The sequence below is a fragment of the Corvus hawaiiensis genome, chromosome 7 (genome assembly GCF_020740725.1).
Source record: "Corvus hawaiiensis isolate bCorHaw1 chromosome 7, bCorHaw1.pri.cur, whole genome shotgun sequence".
Lineage (NCBI taxonomy): Eukaryota > Metazoa > Chordata > Aves > Passeriformes > Corvidae > Corvus > Corvus hawaiiensis.
In genome coordinates, this window is record NC_063219.1 from 29918996 (window position 1) to 29935160 (window position 16165).

Below are 16165 nucleotides of genomic sequence, written 5' to 3' on the forward strand. Positions count from 1 at the left end.
GGTGGGGCTCTTGCAAGTCTTGCATCTTGTTGTCCCTAATCAGTTTAAACTTGATGGGTTTTCAGTGTTTTCATTTTCTAAATTGATTTATCTGCGTAAAAGGTACAAGTTGTCCTCTGCTGGGAACAAGTTTCCAAGCTGTTTAATCTTGCTGTTTGTCAATGCAGAGAACAGCCTTGTCAATGTGAATCATCCTCTTTTCTGTTTTGCTCATCTCCCCAGATCTTTCACCAGCTTCTTATTCACTTCAGCTTGAAGTCTCCTTATGGCTTCACTCCTACCCTGTTCAGGAGAGCAGTTAGGCCGTGAAGACCCTTTACCTGCCCACTGAAACAAATGTATTTGCAGTTCTGTCCCATGACCCTTCTCTCTTCTTCAAGTCAGCCTAATCTGGTGCTGGAAGTGGTGCAGTCTTATTGAGTTTGAAGACCACCTCCAGCAGGTCTGTCTGCTGATACCTCCCTCCATCTTTAGGAGCTGTTTTTACCTCTGCTTGCCAGGTGTGGCTCCAGGACACATCTTTCATACCTAGAATGAATGGGGTTGCTGGGCTTGGGGCTCCAGAATTTCAATTGGTTTTTGTTTTCTGCAGGACCTTTTTAAGGCTAAATGCTTGTGATTTGGACTTGGACATACCATGAACATGGGTTTTTTTGGCTTTTTATTATCTTCTGCCAAATGTAAAAGCTGCTCTTTCTCTTTGAATCTTTTCACAAACAGTGTTCTTTGACCACCACCCTAACAGTAGCATGGTCTTAATGAAAACTTGTCTTCCTAAATTTTATGTTAATCTCACGGGCAGAAGATCTGCTGAGGTCCTTGGACATGCTGGAATGAGCTGCTTCTCTACTGGTTAGGGCTTGGCTTTGGAATGTAAATTTAACACAGTTCACTGTGTCCTGACCAAGCAAACAGAGGAATTAAATTGACTAATGGAGCTTTTCACAATGCTTGTCCCACAAACTTAGCTAAACAGCTTCCAAATTGCTGTTAGTTGGAATTGATTGCTGATGAGGAAGCACAGCAATGAGTTCTCAGAACTGAATGCATTTGATTTTCTTTTTTGGTAACCTTTCTTCCAATATGTGTTTTTTGCAGTGATACTGAAAGCCGAAAATTATGCAAGAAGATGAAGGTAGATCCTAATTCAAAGGAGAAGGGAGTGGATTTACTCCATTATAAGTGAGTGCTGGGCTGGGATTTGTAGTTCATAATTGTTGATGCCCCCATTAAGACTGTTCATTCTCCTTTCAGCCCCATGCTGCTGCAGCATTAAGATGACTTATTTTTTATCCTTTGACATATGAAATTAATTGCTGTTTCTTCATTTTGCAAGCATGTGTTGTGACAGAAGTTGAGTTAAATTTATTTCACTGTTGAATAGAGAACACTAAAAGCATTAAGCGGGGCCAGGGAGAGATGTCCAATGGACTAAATCTGCCCAGTGCACAGGGCTGATGCCTGAGATTTGAGCTCTCTTGCTTTCTGTCACTTGCCTGCTGGAATGTGCCTTGGACAAGTTGCTTCATCTCTCTGTGCTTTTCTGACTTGAGATAGTCCTTCATAATGTGAGTAGAGAAAGGCAAGTGTCGTGAGACAGCAAGAGATTTTTCTTCCTGAAAATAATAGGAGTGGGAGTACTGTTAGGTACACCAAGCAGCTGTATCTCCATCTCCAAAGATAATGCCTTAGTAAATATTCTTGTTAAAGTGTCAGGGAGGAAATTGTTTACTAGGAAACTGTTTTCTTTACACTGGTTTGCACCCTCCCTTTTTCCTTCCTCTTGTTCCTCCCCACCCCACCCCCCTTAAATAACTGTACTGTAAATTCTACTTAGTTCTGTGGCTTCAGCAGGATAATGATGTTCTGGTTAGTGAGAAGTCAGGAAGAGCAGCTGTATGAATTGCAGTAATGTTACTGTAAGTTAACACTATTCCCCACTCCTCGTTTAACAGGGACGGTGCATTTCATACTGCATATAACAGAGCGGTCACATTGAAGGTAAATTTAAATATTCCATTATTATTCTTTCGGTTTTGCTAGATGTGGGTGAGACATTTGTGGATTAAAAACTGGTTTTGGTATTTTTTCATGCTAAAGGCATCAAAGGGAGGGGATTAATCTTCATAAACAGCTGTCAGAAGGGCCTAAAGGTTTTTGTGTGCATACATGTCTGTCAACCATAGATCCAGGAAAATTGTTTATTATTTAAAAGATTGACCCCTTGTTGAACTGGAAGGTAAACTGCAAGTTAACTTGCACACTGGTAACAAATAAGGATTTTCTTGTTTTAATTGCAAGGTGCTCTTTGTGTTAGTATAACTAAAAGTATTAGCTGGTACTGCATTTTGATAAGGGGTTCTCTGAGCTTCTTAGATTTTGTGTTTATAAACTTTAAAGAGAGCTGAGTGGCCTTATCTTTTATCAGATTGTGGAACCACAGCTCCTATGAAAGTGCTCTGAGTGCATCAGGTATAAAATGACCTTTCTTCTTTTCTGGCGAATCTTGACATAAAGCAACAGAAGGCAACATTCTGTGGGCAAGGGAAGTGAGAAGGGGTGAGGCACAATATGAATGTGTAGATCCAGATGATTGTGGAAACAGTGAACTAAGAGCACAGTGAGCAGGCCAAAAGTGTGCAACTTCCCTTTGCAAAGCCCTGGTGAAGCACTGGAAGTTTCCTGATGTGAGGGGCCCGGCAATGACTTGGCTTCCAGAAATCACTTCTGTCCAGCTCTGATGTCCAGTTCCTGTTTCTTTTCCTCCTCCAGCAAACCCGGGTTCTGCACAGTCATTGGTCTTTTGAAGACTTGATGACATCACCCCAGTAATTCCATGTACTTCCCCTTTCTGGCTTGTTCAGGGGATTGCTGTGGAATGGAGGAAAGCCTGTGTGAGATGTGTGAACCTGAGTCTGCCAGAGTGGCTGTTCCTAAGTGCTCTTGCTCTGGACTTTGCTTTTACAGCCAGAGTTGGAGAGTATGTGATGAGGGACTGTCTTGGAAGTGTGCCCTGACTTGAATTCATTCACTGTTCGCTTGAGGCTGTCATGCAGGATTTGTCTGAGGTGGGGAGAGTAGGGCCGTGTATCTTCCCATCTCCTGCAGTAGAAATCTTGCCTGGCATTAGGAAGGACAATGTTAAATACCCAGCCCAGTCAGCAACTGCCTAAACCAGCTTCTGTACTTAATGAGGAAATGCAGCTGGTGATTGTATTTTTCCTTCTTGGTGAGTGATGGGTTAAGGGAGACCTGGTAGCTGCCTAAATTTGGGTGATTTGAACAATACATGATGTGTCTCTCCTGCCCTCCATAAAATGCTGCAACCAGGAGTTAGTGCTGTGACTCTTCCTTACAGATCAGATCAAGTGGAAAGCACCTGCAGTGCTCCAGGGAGCATTGGGCTGAGAGGCAATCATAGCACAACAGGAACCAGATCCTTTATTCCTTCAGCTGTTTTGTGATGAGCGTTTTGCCCTTCCCTTTTGTCCTGCCTGCTGGGAAGCAGCAAGCAGCGTCCCGTGGACAGGGATGTGGGATTCCATTGGGGGTGGAAGAGGGATTTTGAAGCTCCCTCACTCTAGGTGCTGGAGTCTTTCTCAATTTAACTGCCCCTGTGAAACCAGCCACTAATGATTTACAGGTTGGGCAGTGGATCAGATCTGGGCAGTGGTCAAATAATTCAGCTGAGTGTTTGTTTGTTCTGCTGCTCACAGCTGCCTGGATATTTTCTGTATTTTTCCCTCTATTCCACTTCTCCCTGTTTTCTTCTGTTGAGCCAGTGACCTTTGTTTCTCTCTCTCAGCTGTGTTTGTCAGGAGTCTCCCAGTACATACAGAGAGCAGCAGAGCAACACAATTCCATAGTGTATCATACTCATTTTATGGACAGGTGGACACACTGAAGAACAGGGAGATTAAAGGACGTGTTTCACATCATTCAGCAAACTTGTGGCAATAAAACTTGGATCTTCTTTCCAGACATCCAGTAGACATATTAATATATGTATGACATTTTGGAGAAAGATGGACACAGCTCTGAAGAACTGTAAAAGGATTCTTCTGGAGTAATCAGCAATTTCATAGCTGTGGCTGATCCAGCTGATAGTGTACTCGGGTTTTTAGAAAAGCTTTTCATTTCTTAAAATAACTAAATCCTTATGTAATTAGCAGAGATGCCCTTGTGGTTTCACTGTTAGAAAAATGAGGAATAGAGGATAGCTCAGTGTTCACAGTGGGGGGAAGTTACTTGGCAGTCAGAACCTCCTGCTGCTGAGACTTTTGTTAAGATCTGAGCTGTTTGGGGTATCTAGGAAAAGGAGATGAAATGCAAGAGAACAAAATTCAGTGATGCAAAATCATTAGGAATAGTTTAAAAAAAATTTCCAATTCTTTGCAGAAGGGCTTAGGATCTCACAATACTAAAAAGGACAGCTGGAGGAGATTCCAGTAGATATTTCTGTAACTGTGAGTAGCTTAAAAAAGGGAGGGATTACTTCATTTTTCTCCAAATTTCAGGGCAAACAGTGGCATTTTGGGACGGCTGATTTGAAACAAATAACTGCAATGTTAAAAAAAGAAGTTTTGGAACTTGCAGCTACATATTGTGAAAGCAAAGAATTTAGGAGTCTGGAAAACAGTTTTCGATAGTTATTAGAGATAGATCCATGGACAGTTAAAAAGCACAGAGGTCCATATACAGCAGCTTGTGCAGAGTCCGTAAACTTGATTTCTTTTTGCCAGAAATGGAGAGCATGTGCCAGTGTATGCTATATAAGAACTGTAAGTACTAGTCTGTCTTCTCCCCAAGTAACTGTAGTCATCTGCTGTTGAAAACCTAAGCTTAGATCAGCCTTTCATCTTACCTGGAATGTCTGTTCGCATGTTGCTTTAGCCACATGATGTCTAATTCTCAGGAGAGCCACGATGCCAGTATCCAGGCTGTATTTATTACATGAGGAAGCCTTTTCTGGAGTATAAAGTACCGGGAGAGTTTTACCCTTCTTCTCAAATGGAGAAAACTCACTGAAGCACGAATCTGCTTAGTACTAGCAAAGGGAATAGACTAACCCAATAAATTGGTCCTGCTCTAAACCCCGAATCGTTTTCAAGTTGGCTGTTGTAAGGAGTGTACGTGTGAAATTGAGGAAGGTCTTGTTATTAGCATCCCTACTGCGTGATACTTCCAAGGAGTGAGAAGCACAAGGATGTGTTTCTGTATATTTTTTTTCAGGTTAAAACCTAGGTCCATGTATATGATTAGCAGCTCTCCTGTTGAAACTTGCTTGTTTTCAGCAGCATGTGCTGGATGAAGCATGTCCTGTATTGTGCTGAATCGAGGTGTAAGGTTCAAAGCTGGCACAGCTGGTTACAGCCCATCGTGGCTCTGTCCATGCTGTGGGGGTCAAAACAGGTCCTGACTGTACCACGGCAGGACTGGAGTGAAGCTGGTTCTACAACACCAGGGTTGCTGTGCCCTAGATCTTGCTGTGGCCTCTAACACAGCAGCTTGGGACCACTGCTTTTCTGTAATTAGAAAGTGCTGTGGTTTGTTTGGCTGTTGTTTAAAGTAAGAGAGGAAGTTCTCTTCACTGCATGAAGAATTGAGCGCAAGGCAACGTACTGCCTGCTCCTGCCAGAAGACATTACACATCTAATTTTTTTCTGTCTTGGCTGAGAGGGAGAGGCTGGACGAATTAAATCTCTTTAATCCTGCATCCTCTAACCACATCTGTTTCTACATGACTGAATTTGGCATGCAGGAATTCTTGAAACTAGCAGAGTCAATTACACTCATTAGCCATTCAAGATGTTGACCCCTCTCTCCTCGTCTCCAGTGTATAGTTGAGGTCTCTGCATGCTCAGGGTGAGCAGAACTTGATGCAGCTGTCCTAAAGGTAGAACATCTCCCCTGTTTTGTCTTCATCTTTCCTTTCCCCATGTATTATTAGTCTTAGGATGTCATTTGGGATGTTAATGCCTCTAAGTCTAGAGCTTTTTATACTGTAACTCCATTGTAAATTACTTGATTTTATATATATTTTTTCCTAGCTAGCTCCTTTCCCTGATAATGCCACTATAAAACGAATTTCTTCTGGAAGTGTTTGTCACCCTCACCCGTTAGGCCCTTCTTGCTGTGTACATTAAGTGTTTTGGTTGCTGTCTGGTGACTGATACATGCTGCCTCTTGTGATAAGACAAATCTTTTCAATATTAGCTGTGCAAGCAGACAGAAACATAAATGCAATAAATGAATCCTCCCGAGCCTTGCAGTACCAACTGAGAGGCAGGAAAATGGGCTAAACTCCCCTCTCTGTTGATAAGCTGCTGGGATATTGTACCACAGCAGCCCCACCAAAGGCAGAGAGGCAGCAAAAGTGTCTCTGAGACGGTTCCAGCAGTGGGACGTTATTAGGTGTGCTGGCAACCTGCTCCTAAGAAAGTGGAGTACACACCCAGGCTTTTAGATAGAACTGGTGTGTGTTAGGATAGCTCACTTAGTGCTGTGGCAGCTTCATCCACTCACTCACACTGAAGGAAGCTCCTCAGGGACCTCAGTATGTTACTGCTGTGGCAGAGATCCTATATGGGAATGAACACAGACCTACAATCAATGCCATAGAGAAAGCAGTGGGGCCATTCTGAGTGGTGAATAAACATGGAATACCAGGTATTATGTTTCCTAGAGCACAGACATTTGAGGATAAAAGTGATCAAGCCTGTGTTTCCATGTACAGCTGGAAATGGGGCTTAGTGTGACTGCCAGAATCGATGGAGAGTCTCTCATTGATTTAGGAGGGCTGGAGTTCCTTCAGGCTCAGCTTGAAAACAGACCTATCAAAGTATATTTCCTTATGGTAAAGAGTATATCTGTGGTCTGCTGAAAGGCGTTTTTGGTTGTATGTCAGTCAGGTAAAGCAGTTACGAATTATGTGTGCACGTGTACTTGACTTGTTGGACATGGGAGCTGCAGAATCCTGGAGCTTTGTATTTCCCACTTCTTCTGTCACATTTGCTTCTTATTCTCACACTTGAAACTGCATTCAGTGGATGTTTTAGGTAGGTGGGTCACACAGGGAACTGTTGGTGGATTGTTCTTCCTTTGACCAAATGAGCAGTTTGATCTGTAAGCGTGTTTGTTCATTTGCTTTTGCTCACAGCAAGTATCAGTGTGCCCTCCAGCTAGTCCTGTTACTCAGATACGGTGAAGGGCATGGGAGCCTGACCTCTACATAAAGAGAAGCCTTTCCTACTGACCCATGGACTCACTGTGGAAGGTCTAGTACCATTGAAAGAGCTCTCTGAAGGATCCTTGAAGCTATTTCTCTGTGTGCTGGTACACTTCCACTCTGTTTTCCCCAGTTTTATAGTGGGAGTGGGAACTGATAAGTTTGAATACCAGTTATGATGAAGGTACACACCCACATGGTTCTGAAACAGGAGATTTGTGCTAATCTGCATTAGAGCAGATGAATATATGAGCAGAAAAGCAAAGGCAGTAATTGGATGGGGTTTGCATCACAGCATGGATTTGAGATTGGATGTCTCATGATTTCCATTTGTGTTTCTTTAAAAGCTTTTTCCCCCTGTTTATTACAGTCTATGGTGGCCTTTCTCAAGGATCCAGAAGGTGCTCCACTGTGGGAGGAAGATCCTGAAGCTAAAGATATTGTGCATGTCGACAGTGAAAAGGTACATTAGCTGTATAGATGTTCTGTTGTTTTATAAATATAAGGGGTGAAGGGAGTGTGTATGTGTGTATTAACTCTTAGTGAAACACCACTAGTTTGTTTCTTTGGAAGGCACGTTTAAAGCACCCAACCTGTTTGAAGTGATTTGACCAAGTTTGTGGGTTGTGATAACTGTAAAGTCTTCTGCTTCCCACCCTCCTCTGCCCTGCATGTGGTTATAACCTCAGTCTGCCAGCTACACAGCAAGTGTCCGAGCTTGTGGATGGTGTGGGGGCACAGCCCTCTTTGTCTCAGGGAAGTGTAGCAGCTTGCAAGATGCAGTCACTGCAGAATACACGTAGGAGGTAAAATGCTGCTCTTCAAACTGCAGGTTGTCATTAAACCTTGGGTTCCCTCATGTGCCTGAGGTTAGGAAGTGTGGAGCAGGAAGAAACAGGATCTGGATCTTAAGGGCTTTAGCTTTGTGCAGTAACTGTCCTCGCAGTCTTAAGTGGGAAAGCAGCGAATGTGATGAAACTACCTTAAAAACTACCAGTGCCACCAGTTACCCATTATGTTCTTTCTAATATAATCAGCTTGGTCTTCTATATTAGTTTTCTAGTCTATAGATTTTTTTAAAACTTTAATTGATTGGACTCTAGCTGGTATTTTGTAAAGGGCTTTCTCAATTTTCTGGCTTTCATTTTTAATATTAGAAATGGTTATTTTGACATTCAGTTTTTTGTAGGAAGATTAATTTTTAATGTTCACCCTCTGTACTCTGTTACAAGGCTTCCAAGGGTTGCATTCAATTTGAAAACTTCATCTAGTTTTTCTATCATGCTGGTACTTGAAAAATCCTTTTCTCATGGCATCTCATAGGTTTGGCAAGGTTTCACAGTGTGAAAACCGAACTTGTTTTGTTATTATTGAGTCTGACTTTTTGAATTGCAATATGGATTTTGGATGTCTCAGTGAAGAAGGAATTTCCAGTCAGAGATTTTGCAGTGAAAATGAACTAAACCGTGGAACTTCCACATATTAACAGTGAAGATACTGGTCTAGGATATTCAGCAGATATTTGAATGTATAATAAATTCTGTCATCTTTTTTCAAGTTAAAATTGAGCAAGGAAAAAAATTGAGTCCTGTCTGTTAGGAAAGGTGAGCCCTTTTCCCTCAGATAAACGAGCCTGTGTTCTATGAATACATATATTAGTTTTTTAAAGTTGTAATACAAATAATAAGTGGTGTCATTGAGTATAAGTGTGTTTTTTATTTTCTTTGGTTCATTCACTAGGAATTGAGAAGACTTCTGAAGAAGGAAGACAAGCCCCTTCTGATGATGTTCTATGCCCCATGTAAGTAGCCCAGCATGTCTTGCCACCTCTCTCTCCCTTCTCCACTGAGAGACGTCCAGGTCTGACAAGAAGCATCACCTGTGCTCCACTAATAATACCATCTTGTGCCACCTTTATCATTCAGCTCCTTGTGTTGTTCTGCCTGTTTGTCCTCAGTTTTTCCCTGGTTATCCATCACTTGTATCCCAGTCTTGTCTCTTTCTTTTGTGATGATGACTCTCGCTCAATGTTCTTTTAAGCAGCTGCTTTCTTATGATTTTGTTACAGATTTGTGCTGCACAAAACAAACACTGTACGCTGCAGGCAGAGGGAACAGTGCAGTCGTCAGGAGCAGAGCTGTTGTTCCTGCTCCATCCTAGGGGCATCCTGCATGTTCCTACCTGCATTGGCAGGAGTAACTCAAATGCAAGTGGGGTTTCAGGAAGAGAAGAGCACATTGGAGTCACTCCATTTCTTTTGTGACTTTGACCTTGTATTGCTGCTACTTTGTCATTGCATTGGCTGCTTTTTCCTTAATGTTGCAGATTTACAGCTGCCTTTTTGTGTTTCCTGGTGACTGCTGTGTGAGAGGCTTTCCAGCTCTTCTAAGCAAGATAGTGTTGCACTTGAGTTGTTGCTCAGTTCAGGAAGCAGGGAAGCCATGAGAGGGGAATAAATGTGTGACCTAAGCTAGAAAAGCCTCCCAGGACTGCCCTGATAGAGAAATTGATGTTAGGTACCACAAGCAATTTGCTGGCTGATTCTCTTTAAAACTCTGTCCCATGGCAGCATTGTCTGGTGTTTCTCAGTGTATTTTCTCTTGTAATTACTGCCTGAAATACCAGTTTACCTTTTTATTCTCATCCGAGCACTGCCAAGATGGCCAAAATTGCCCAAGACTTAGTTGATGCATCACTGAGACGATGGTTTTTCTTTTAATGAAATCACTTGTGGCTCTGTGCCTCCAGACTGCAGTAGTGTGGTCTTGTGTGGCCTGGCGTGGTGTGTGGCTGTTCCCAGCAGCTGCTGCCTCAGATCAGCAGGAGACGATACGGCTGCTCTGCTGTAAATCGTCCCTTCGGGGAGAGTTGAGCTGCTGCCTGGTGCTTTCACAGTTTACCTGTATCAGGAATTATTGTTTTCCACCACTGGGTCTCTTTCTGAAATGTGCCTTATCTAACCCTTCGTTCTCTTTGAACCATTCCCCCAGAAACCCTCCTCCTTCCAGTTTCTCTTCTTTGAAGTGGCAAAACACCTGCTAGTTTTCAGTGCTGTAATACTTGTGCTGCTTTCCAAACTGCTGTGAAGGAAGTCTACTTGTGAGGTTTTTTTCTTCCTCTCTGATTTCTCAGTTTGTAACTCCCTCATCTTTTATTTAACACACAAGACCTTCTGACTTGGTTGTTGTCCAATTTTTCTTTTCTTGCTCCTCTTACTGGAGACAGAATACATCCAGCAGTTGCATTAAATTTTGGGCTTTGAGCAGCTGAAATTATTGGTTACATACCGGTGTTACTTTTCATAACTGGGAGCAGGAAATCAAGACTGGTCACTGGAAGAAATTCTGCTTTTCGTTACTTGTAAGTGAGGTCTTTGACAAGAGAGGACATCAGAGGCTTTATCTGGAAGCTGCCTTATTTCTCTGCTTTGTTAGAAGCAGGGGCTTTAGATTAATTGTGGCAGATTCATAGGAAATGGGCAGGGGGAGATGAAAGCAACTACAGACTTAGATGCAGTTACTTTAATATTTCAGAAATGCTTGGTCTGGGTAAAACAACTCAGAGCAAAGGCTTGCTTTCCTCAGAAGATATTACCTGCCATTTGCAGACCATTCACTGTACTTTCGGACCTATATTAGAAAGTCAGACAGCACTAAAGATGAAATATTAGGTATATTTAAAGGCATTCAGATGTATTTGTAGTTAACTGTCAAAGAAGGCTCCTGCAGGAGACTGTCTGGATTTGGCAACAAGAAGGAGCTGTTTATAAACGTGATTGAAAACAAGGCTTTAAAAATGAAGGTGTTAACTAGTGGAAAGACTAATGTGTATTTAATTAAGTTCCCTCTTTTGGGACAAAATACAAGAAGAAAGAACAGAAGAAAATGGGTTTTTTGAGGTTCCCCTTTTATGCATGTTGAGGGGTATATGTGGCTTGGCAGCATCCTGAACAATATAACCCAGAAATACAAGGACAGGAGAGGATGTACTGAAGTGGGTTTGGGAGCAGCAAGTTTGAGGCAGCAGCAGAGCTGGGAAGAGGAGGATGATAGGGGTGATGGCTGTGTGGAGGAGGCTGCTGTGTGCCTGTGCTCTTGAAGGTACTCCAGGGTGCAGCAAGAGAGCAAAGAGGGGAAGATAGCAAAATCTGATGAAGGAGTTTGGGGCCTGAGGCTCCTGAGCAGAGAAGAAATAGAGGATTCAGAAGATGATGTCTGTCAACTCACACCTTTTGATGTCTGTCCAGTGGTTTGGATGAAGCTGCAAGACTTCAGTGGGCCTTAAGTGAGTGGTCTGTGCCCACCAAGAAATTGTCGTTTTAACCAGCACTAATTTAACAACCTCATTGTCAATTTGAGCAGAGAGATCAAAGGTGGAAGGACCACAGAAACCAGAACTCTCCTTTCTCAGAGTAAAGGATGTTCTTTTCCAGGCATGCTGATATGATCCTAAACAAGTGGCTGCAAAATCTGTTCCTCCTTTCTGGAAGATATTTTCAAAACTCTGTTAACCAGAAGAGAGGTGTTGCCTACTGTCCTGTGGTGGACTGAGTGTTTCCACAATAAGTGTCTGGAGTGCTTGGCTCCAGCTACCTTTCTTTCATGCTGGCTGCACTCCTGCCCCTTCCCATCTGCATGCACGGATTTTACTTGGCAGGGGTGAAAACTGCTGCTTACAAGGTGATTTACTGCTAATCTGCTTAGCCCTGCAGAGCATCATCAGACAGCTCTTAGCACACTCCAACTACACATTGGTGGTCTTCCTCACTTGCCCTTTGTCTTTTCCACAGCAGCACAATATTGTATCTTCCAAGGGCTGTTGCTTCTGAGCTATGTCTGCTCAATTAAGAGAGCACTGTTTAATACTTGATGTCTGTGTAATGTGTTTAGGAAATGCATCTCAAATTAATTTCAATGCCTTGTTAAGCTGGGATGAATCTGAAGTACCTCCCCCTGTCCCTTCAAAGACCAGAAATGCACAAAGCTTTTTGTTTTGAGCTCACAATTAAGACATCTTCTGTTGACTTTGGATATGTGTGTTTCATCTTGTATTCTCCTCTGTTTTTATCTCGGCTCAGCTCAGAGCCTGAGGAATATATATATATATATATATTTTATATATATACACTCTCTTCGTACTGGGATGAGAAATGAATATGAAAATGAAGAGCATGAAAAATGTGCAAAAATAGAGGCTTGTATCAAGAAGTAACATCCTTAGAAACTAATAATCTAATAATGATTTAGTGAAGTAGATAAAGAATTTTTGTTTAGATTTTTTGATTTTAAATATTACTTCATATGCTTTGGAACATAGATACTGTAGAAGAGGCTGAATAGAGTTGTTGGCATATTACTCACACAATTTTTTTTTTATCAGGGTGTGGTGTTTGTAAGAGAATGATGCCATCTTATCAGCAAGCAGCAACAGAACTCAAGGGTAAATATGTAAGTGAGACAATGAGATTTATATGACATTTCAAAAATCATTTTAACACTTTCTTTTAAGTATTTAAACCCACAAATATTTATCAAAATTATCAATTTCTAAGCAAGTTGAAATAAAACAGAAATAAATGACTCTGTTCCAGATCTCTTCAGGATTCTCTGTCTTGGTTTTTATTCTGCTAAAACATTGGAGAATGAGATGTCAACTCCCTTGCCCTTTAGAGCCACTGCAGTTTTTTCCATAGAGATGCAGGCTCTGACACTATGTAGATTTATGTTTAGCCTCTAATTTGTGGGTTTGTAGACCTTTTGAGCTCATTTTGGTAAAGAAAGAAATGTTTGCCTTAATGGGTTTGATCAGCTTTTTGGCCTGACGTTTCATAGCAAGGTCAGGGATGAATGCCCTTAAAGCAGTTATTAATCCACTTTTTTAGTGAAGAATCACAGTGTTGTGGGAGGGAGAGGCCCCTCCCATAAGCTACTGGTAACCTTCCTAGCCACTCAGCATTAATATAGTCTTACAGTTGAACTGTAGCTCTGTCAAAGTTAGCATTGATGCCACATAGATATGAAAGTAAGTTTTGACTCTAATAAAGTACAGGATTCACAGTAATCTAGTTACCCCTTTATACTTATAAGGTGTATTGATCTCTGTAAGCAAGTCAAAGGCACTTGTCTAGTCAAGGTTTTATAATGTGCTTAACGTATGATTTATATGATGCCAGTGCACGTAAAGGATGAAGAAATAGGATTGTTGTTTCATGGCTGTAGTAGGATTTGGTCTGATCCTGCCTGTTGGGTCATTCACTGCTGTGTTTACAGGTTTCCTTGTGAGGAAAAGATGAAGCACTGCAGTTCATTGCTAGGGCGGCTCTGGCAATCCCTTCTCATGACCACCTAGTGCTGTCAGACTGCCCAACATTCTCCTAACTGGTTGTTTTCAGAAGTGTTTTCTCTAAGTCCTTGTTTGCTTAGGGCTGAAATGAGTGGGAGTTACTCAGATTTATTTAGGACACGGCACAACCCTTAGAAGATATTTTCAAGAGTGTTTTTGTCTAGCCAGGCAGCACTCTAATGCCATCTCCCCTCAGAGGAGCACGTGCTGCAGCCTTTGGGAAGGCACTCCTGCCTTGCATGGCAGTACATTGTGGGGTGTGGGGTGAGAGGGATTAGAAATGTAAAGCATCACCTGTAGAGACAGTGCCAAAGAGAAGGCATGCTGCAGAGCACTGTGTCCTCCTGCAGTTATCCCTTCCTCGTCCATGTGCAGCTCATTTTATTAAATTCAGACCAGAGAATTTAAACTCTAGATCTATTCTGGTTTGAGTATTTCCTTCCTCACTTGGAAATCGTTTCTGTAGATCCGGGCTAATCCTGCACAGCTGAGTGACAGGACTGGGACACAGTTTTTTGCAGTGGAGTGTTGTAGTGCAGGATCAGTTCAGAGGAAAGTCCAGTTATGCCACTGCCACCCATGTTTTTCACAAAAATCGGTCTGTTTGTCAAAATTTGACCCAATTAGCTTCCTGAGTGGGATGTGTACACAGCTTGCCATTTCTAAAGTTAACTATGCTGTACCCATCATAAATTATTCATGGAGTGCCTTAGAGTGATGCTGACCTCCAGATCAGACTTTGCTGCAAAGTTTATGAGTGGTTTGGATGAGCTGAAGGTTTGGCCTTTTAATCTGACCTGTCATTAGCTGTCAGGATGTGCCAGGCTCAAAAGTGATTATTGCTGTTACATAGCAGGAAAATTAAGTACAGTATTGCCTATTGAAGAGGTCATAAAAGTGAAAAGGTGCACTGTACCTGCTGCTGGTCACTGTGTTCTCTTGGGACTGGCTGTTTCTTGTCCCCGTGCTGTTACTGAGAGGAAGGCAGGGTGGCATTTTTAGTTTATATTGTGGTCATATCTTACTATTCCGTTCCACCCAGTGATGAAGGAAAAAGTGCTCCAAATCAGAAGTGGGCTTACTTTATCCTTGGCAGGAAAGATTCCTGTGGTTAAAGGGTTGGCTGGGCTCTGGTGAGTGACTGTCTCTGTGGCCCCAGAGCAGGGGGGAAGTGGTTATTAGCAAGCCATTCATCATCTCCCTAATGCCCATGGACTTTGTGAGTGTGTCAGAAGGTTCTGCTCAGTAAAGACCAGCTTGAGAATATGCTTAAGTGCTTTTCTCCTTTGGTGCTTGGTTTTTTTTGTTGGTTTGAGTTTGTTTTGTTTCGTTTTGTTTTAATTTTTTTGGTGCTGTGAGGTACGAGTTTTGGAGCAATCCCATCAAGAAAACCGTGAATCAAGGTCGGGGGTCACAGCTGAACAGGAATGGTCAGAAGCTCCAAATTAATGGGCAGCTAGGAAGGATTCAGAGGTGGTTTAGGTTATAGGTAGCTTGTTGGAGAGCAGATAAGTGTTGAAATATTTCAGTGAAATAATTCACTGCGGAGGTGAAAGGGGTAAACTGATCCTTGTTTCTGCAATGGCTATTACAAGAGGTAATGGACTTAAATTGAAGTTGGGGTCATTCAGTCATTTGCTAAAAGCAAATTCGCCAGACGTCTGGCAGGAGGACCCTGGCTTTGGGCACTGGATATATTTTGATGGTCTCTGACAGCCTGATATTTCATAATTCTGGATTATTAGCCAGCTAAAGCTGTTACTCTTGTCATTAAAAATAAATCCTATTGTAATAAGCTTTTTGCTAATTATGCTTCATATAATGTAATGAATGCAAGAATGAATCCAAGTTATTGACTTGTATCAATCACCATTGGATGGACACAGTGAAATTGTCTGAAATGGCCAGGGATGCCCATTTAATTCTTAGGAAATCCTCTGAAAGTTCACAGCAAACATGGAATCTGGTAGGCTGGTGTTATTGGGTTATTAGTTAACAAACCAGGTTCTTGCTTTATAAAGCAACCACTGTTCTCTTGATCCTATTGCATTTACCTCCCTTTAGGTGGTGACATGGAGGATAAGGAAAGGGGAGAATTGAGTCTAGATAATCTCATATGAATTAAGTCAGTCTGGTTCTTTGAAATACAAGGAAAATTCAAAGTGGAAGACTAGGCCAGCAAGTATAAACCTTATTTCTGTATTCTCCTCTGTTCAATTTATCCTTTCTTAGGATAGGGAAGAGAAAACAAAGTATCTTTTTGTGACTTTCCAGCACATTCTTAGAAACGGTTGACCTTCAAATGAGGATTTTCTGCTTCAAGATTTATTTCATGCTGGCTCTGAGCACATTTGGATGGTCTGTGCAGTTTGCTGCAGTCAGGAACGTGGTATTAAATTCTGATGTGGTATTTCAGCTGGAAGGAGAAAATCCTGTTTTTGGAGAGGGAAGGAGGAGGGGGTTGGATTAAGACCCTGCTGCTAAAATGATTTAAGCTGTCAATGCCATTAAACTAAGTTAATCAGGAAGTGGTATCTCAGCAACTTGCTGGGTCCAGGTTTGACAGCAGAACGACCTCTGTGTGAAGTGCACACC

General features: G+C 42.0%; 1 protein-coding gene across 1 annotated transcript in view; it reads left to right on the forward strand.

Annotated features, from left to right (window-relative positions):
• PDIA5 (protein disulfide isomerase family A member 5) overlaps positions 1–16165 on the forward strand; it is a 99167-nt gene that overhangs the window by 27299 nt on the left and 55703 nt on the right. Inside the window, exons 4-8 of the mRNA XM_048309768.1 lie at positions 1099–1182; positions 1956–2001; positions 7599–7691; positions 8969–9029; positions 12608–12675. Of these exons, the coding sequence (XP_048165725.1) occupies positions 1099–1182; positions 1956–2001; positions 7599–7691; positions 8969–9029; positions 12608–12675 (352 nt within the window). The remainder of the gene's footprint in view (positions 1–1098; positions 1183–1955; positions 2002–7598; positions 7692–8968; positions 9030–12607; positions 12676–16165) is intronic.